Here is a 6,000-nt window from a genome sequence, read left to right as displayed (position 1 = left end):
GAGAAAAAATAATGATGATGATTGAAAACCCTCTCTAAATTTTGAATTAAGGTGTACATTTTTTACTTCTATTTATACTAAGAAAGTTTACTCAATCAATGACATCATATTTCCACAATTCATTATATCCATAGTTTATAATTTCTAGATTCGATTGTGTGAAATTTTTTGTATCAAATATATATCTTATTCTTTGCATTATTTGAACATTTCAATTCCATACTTCCAATTTCATTTTAATCGATAAATCCCTCAACATAGAAGATGGATATACTAGTATTTACTTTGTTCAAAAAGAAAATGACATGAAAAGGAGCGTACAATATTACTTTGATTTAAATATCAAATTATATATGATTGATTAAGACTAATGAATTTCAAACACACATAGGACTCTTGTTTTATTTTTTTGAACACCCTGTTTTAGCGGGACCGTATTTCCTAGGAGAGAACGATTCCGGTTATTCTATTTCATATATTTACTACAATGAGACGGCCATTACACCTTTTTCGCGTACTTAATAAAGGCAAGATGCGTGCTGTTGCCAAGCTGCTGCAGAGTATACAAGCTCTGTGTAAGGAAGTATGTTGACGACTCCTGCTAATAAAAGAAGGCAGCGCACTTACAGTCGCTTAAACACCTCCTCTTACATTCTACCACCGTTACCTTACCAATTCCTGTTCCATATTTGTTAGAGAAATGCTCCACCCCAACCAGTTTGTAGAAGTCCACAGAAGCAGAGCTCTTGCCACTGCTGCTGGGCAGCTTTGGAGGAGAGCAGTTTGTAGAACTCCACAGAAGTTCAGGGCACGCCACGCAACTGCTATCTTGACACACCCCAAGAGACCCACACTTTTTCGGCGGACCACACCCATATAATCCTTCTCCGCTCTTAAACCGCTCATATGTGATGTCCCAAGTATTGTATTCTACAGCGGGGAGAATGTATACATTCTCAGATTCCCATCCCAATCCAGCCTGAGGAGCGACAAGGTAGTATTAAACCTGGGAAAATTAAAGGAATGGCTAACTGTGGATTCGGAACTGAGATTGCAAAGCTCTCGTGCTCTCTGTTGTGCAGGGGCGCTCGAGTTGCTCAGTTGCATTTCGATTATCTGGCGGAACCCATTCTCGGCCTCAGGGTCGCTGAGGAAGGTGATGGTCGAAACCGGCCGCTCACAAGTCCTTTCTTTCACTCCCATAGAAGCTGAGAGTCCAGTAGGGCAGAGGATTAGGCAAACTGGCATAGAGCGCAAAGCCGCCAGTTCCATTTGCAGAGTGTAAGGCCCCTCCGAGGCGTCTTTCTCCAAAGTACGGCTCACCAGCTTTTTCACTCGGCTTATGTCTAATGACTGCCCCACCGAGAGACTATCTGTGGGGGAGTCGAAGCTCTGCCAGATTGTTCTGTTATTTTTGTCATAGAGCACCATGTTACCGTTGGTCCGGAGTTCGATCCCCATGACGACGCCCTTGTTAGCAGTGTTGGTAGACCAGACAAGGGGGCCATCGGCATCGAAGAGCACCAGATCTCCTCGGCTTGTGAAGTTGAGAGTGGCCTTCTCCGAAACGACGTGGTGTCTCTTTGGCGTCCACACAAAGCTCATGGTTTCAGCATTGCTGTCGTACCCCATGCGGATGGCTGATGTGTATGCATTGGGCGTGGTGTTGAAGAAAACCAACTGAAATATGCCTCCAACAGATGCTATTGGTGTGACTCGATCGTTTGCACCGTACTCCACTGTACAGTCCCCCAGATCTCCTTCGTTCACATAGGAGAAAGGTCCCTGAACTTTTGCTTCCACACTCATGAGTACCACTAGAAGAAATAACAGCTTACAAGTAAAATCCATTGCTTCTACTTGGGTTATTTGGATTAGAAATTGCATAGGATGATCTCTACTTAATGGACTCTCACCGAAGGTTCGTCACTTGGGTGACTTAATGGACTCTCACCGAAGTGATGAATGTACGAAAAGTTCTTACCGGCAGATGCAAATGGATGAAGTGGAATTTTTTTTTTCTTAAATATTATGAATTACTAATCAGAGCCGGAGTTTACGTACCAGTTGTACTCGTTCTAGGGGAAGAGCACCAGTAGCCGTCATAGCTAATTTCGCTCATCTACATATCTTAAATGGTACATTAGATTTTGATTTTTTTTTAGTTGTCTTCGTATGCGACTTAATTGCTTATAGCTATTGATCTGGCTTCTGGGTAGTAACGATGCACGTTGTGGAATCAATTATGCGCACAAAGGTCAAAAAGTACACATTTCAAAGTGTCCCCTAATACCTAACTAAAGATGTTTCAGTAACCGTCAACTCAAAATCGCTAGTACTTGTTGACAAATGTCCCAATAGTGGTGCACAAATGTTCCAATAGTGGTACACAAATGGGACAAATGTTCCAATAGTTGTGCACAAATGGGCCAATTAATTACAAAAAATGATTGGTACAAAACAAATTTATTAATGGTGTTTTCACTATGACGGCTATTGGGGGGTCAACATGACAATAAGGTGACGGTTATTGGAACTATGTTATCTATTGGTGCTTTTTCCCTAGTCGAAGTCAATAGTCATCGTTTGGCACTCTGCGTCTGAGATATTTATAAAACATTACGTGATCAAAATGTCTACTAAGTCCTTTCAAATGCAAGTGGCGCACGTGGTGGTGGTGAAATGGTTTCGTACTTTGGCAGTTGATTTTGTTTCTTTTCTTACCTTAAAAAAGTGTCTTATCGCAGCTGGTTTATTAAGTTGTGGGCTCATGAACAAGATTTATAGATTAAATGCATGAAATTTCAAGAGTCTATGATAGATTTACATATGATTTTTGGATTTTCTTGTGTTAGAAAAGAAAAAAACTTATAAAAGCAAAACAAAATTATTAATTTTCAAAATTGATTTTAAATGTCAAAGTTTTCAACCTATTCTATTACTTATAATTGATATTGTATGACTACATGAGATTGTTTAAATAATTGTGAATAAGTTTTCTCCATCATATATAATAGAGTATAATTCATTTAAAATTGTATCAATCTTATGATCTTTCAACTTTATATTCTATGAAATATATATATATGGCAAGTGCATCAAGATGGGGGACCAAAAAGGTGCCAAAAACTTTTTTGGCCCCCATCAGGCCCTTTGGTGCATGCCAAATAAGGGGTGTGCTCTATTTAGCGCGCATTCAATAAGTTTGGCATGCTGAACGTAAGGTTTGGTCATGCCAAATCTATTTGGTGAGTGCTAAATTTGGCACGTGCCAAATGGAATTGCATTTTGACAAGTGCATTTTCATTTTGAAGAGTGCAAATTCTCTCTCTCTCTCTCTCTCTCTCTCTCTCTCTCTGAATATATACAAAAAAATATAACATTTAAGTATAAGTCAATATTTTATGTATATATTGGCAAGATGTCTGAGTGGTTTCAGATCTCTAGGCGTTATAATGCAGATTCTAGTTTTGAGAGTATTCATAAATTTCAAACTTGGTCAAATTTCAGTAATCAACATGCTTGTATCAACATTCTCTCTCTCTCTCTCTCTCTCTCTCTCTCTCTCTCTCTCTCTCTCTCTCACTTGGGATTTCTCTCCCTCAATCCTCACCTTCCTCTTTATTTCTCACTCTCTTCATCTCTCTCTCTCTCTCTCTCTCTCTCTCTCTCTCTCTCTCTCTCCCTCTCTCTGGTTGTTGGAAATAAAATACCGAGGAGAGAGAGAGAGAGAGAGAAAGTGAGAGAGATGGAGGGAGGGGTTGATGGAAAGAGAAGGATATATCGATGAGAGAGGGAGGAAGGGATGGAAAGAGAGGGAGAGACCAGAGGGAGAGAGAGAGAGAGAGAGAGAGAGAGAGAGAGAGAGAGAGAGAGAGAGATTAAGTGAGAGAGGGAGGGAGGGGTTGATGCAAAGAGAGAGAGCCCAAGCGAGAGATATGGAGCGAGAGAGGTAGGGGTTGATGAAAAGAGAGGGAGAGACCAGAGAGAGAGAGAGAGACTAACAAGAGAGCCTAGGTAAGAGAGAGAGATAGACAAACAAAAAGATGGACATAGAGACAAAGAGAGGGGTTGGTGGAAAGATAGGGAGATACCAGAAAGAATTCCTAGAGAGAGCCTAATTGAGAAAGGGAGGAGAGAGAGAGAGAGAGGGGAAGGTAAGGGTTGAGAAAAAGAGAGGGAGACTTGAGAGAGAGATATCCCTACCCCTCATTCTCAACCCTTCCCTTCCTCCTTGCCTCTCTCTCGCTTGGGCTCTCTCTCTAGTCTTCTACTCATTTTCCATCCCTCTCTCTCTCTCTCTCTCTTTTAGGTCTCTCTCTCTCTTAGGTTAGGCTTGGGAGGGAGAGAGGGAGAGAGAAAGAGAGAGAGGGAAAGAGAGAGTGACAGGGAGAGATACTTGAGAGAGAAAGATAGGGTGAGAGGGAGATATACTTGAGAGAGAAAGGGAGTAGGAGAGAGGGAGAGAGGGAGTCTGGGAGAGAGAGAGAGAGAGAGAGAGAGAGAGAGAGAGAGAGAGAGAGAGAGAGAGAGAGAGAGAGAGAGAGAGAGAGAGAGAGAAGGGGGGAGGGAGATAGAGATCGAGATAGATAGAGGGGGGAATGAATGGGAGAGGGAAGAGAGAGGGTGGGGAAGGGGGAGAGGGAAAGAGAGGGAGAGAGAATTGAGAGAGAAAGAGAAAGTGTGTAAGAGGGAGAGAGGGAAAAAGAGAGACAATAGAGAAAAAGAGAAAGGGAGGGGGATGGAGGGACGAAGAGAGAAAATGGGGGAGAGAGAGAGAGAGAGGGGGGGGGGGTGAGAAGGAGATACAGTTGAGAGAGAAAGAGAAAGGGCGTAGGAGAGAGAGGGAATGAGAGAGAGAATTGAGAGAGGGGGGAGGGAAAGAATGGGAGGGAGAGAGGGAGAGGGAAGAGAGAGGATGGGGGAGGGAGGGAGAGAGGGAAAGAGGAAAAGAATGGGATAGAATGGGAGAGAGACACCTGAGAGAGGTGGAGAGAGAGAGAGAGAGAGAGACTCCTAAGAGAGGGGAGAGAGAGGGGGGGAGGGCGAGAGACTTGAGAGAGAGAGAGAGAGAGAGAGAATGTCTTTATCTGTAATAAAAAAAAGTGGTGGTGTTAATGAATGCATTTTCGGGCTTGTTTTTTTTATTCCTTATTTCAACCACTAAATCAAATTTAATCATTTTTTTTATAAATTTAGAATACAATAAGTAATAATATAAATGATAAGGGTATGTGCACCAAGTTGTTGTACCAAAAGGGGGTCTTAAGATGCCACTTTTTTTTTCTTCTGAAATCAACAAAGTCTGAACTTCAACGATAAATTGAAGATAGTTACACTCCAAATTTGAAGATGCAACAAGAACAAAAGTCAGAGTGCTTCGAGTCTACTTTCTAAACTACTAATTTGTTTTGAAAATGGTGGAGAGTAAGGGCTTCAAAAAGGGGGGCCACAAAAAGTGGTCCTATTTTTATGCAAAAAACATAACATAGCGTTTGTTGTGGCCCCCCTAAAATGTTAACTTTTTTTTGAATTTTTGAAATCGCTTCGGTAAGAAATTAGCTAACACCTTAAAGTTTATGCCAGATTTTTCAGCTAATTTTTTAATGAGTATATGATTTTTTACTAATTTTCGAAGTGGACACATCCTGAAAAATAGAAATTTGAGCGTGCCCCCCCCCCTAAAATCATTGATAACTAATCAAAAATATAAAAAAAATATTTTTACATTGTGTAGAATGGAGTCTAGTTTCTAAAAATGTAAGTTTCTTCAAAATCCGATGAACGTGTAAAAAACTATACCCAAAATAGTGCATGTTGGTTTTTGACCAAAAAACAAACACACTAACAAAAGAAATTATAGATGAAAGCCTTAACGAAATCAAAATGTGAAAAGAATTACATGCTTGGATAGCTAAGAGAGAGATTGAGGTCTTTATGGTGTTTTTTTTAGTTTTATTGAAACACGTGCAAACCTAATGGAGAGCACGGCCAAAAACA

At 40.8% G+C, this 6,000-nt stretch overlaps 1 protein-coding gene across 1 annotated transcript in view; it reads right to left on the bottom strand.

Annotated features, from left to right (window-relative positions):
• Positions 1-499: 499 nt before the first annotated feature.
• LOC131874028 (epidermis-specific secreted glycoprotein EP1-like) overlaps positions 500-6,000 on the bottom strand; it is a 42,707-nt gene continuing 37,206 nt past the window's right edge. Inside the window, exons 2-4 of the mRNA XM_059217236.1 lie at positions 1,033-1,785; positions 668-979; positions 500-598 (exon numbers count right to left, since the gene is read on the bottom strand). Coding sequence (XP_059073219.1) covers positions 500-598; positions 668-979; positions 1,033-1,785 — 1,164 coding nt within the window. The remainder of the gene's footprint in view (positions 599-667; positions 980-1,032; positions 1,786-6,000) is intronic.

This window comes from Cryptomeria japonica, chromosome 3, assembly GCF_030272615.1.
Source record: "Cryptomeria japonica chromosome 3, Sugi_1.0, whole genome shotgun sequence".
Classification (NCBI taxonomy): domain Eukaryota; kingdom Viridiplantae; phylum Streptophyta; class Pinopsida; order Cupressales; family Cupressaceae; genus Cryptomeria; species Cryptomeria japonica.
The sequence above is the reverse complement of the archived record's forward strand: the minus strand, read 5'-3'. Positions and strand labels throughout refer to the sequence as shown.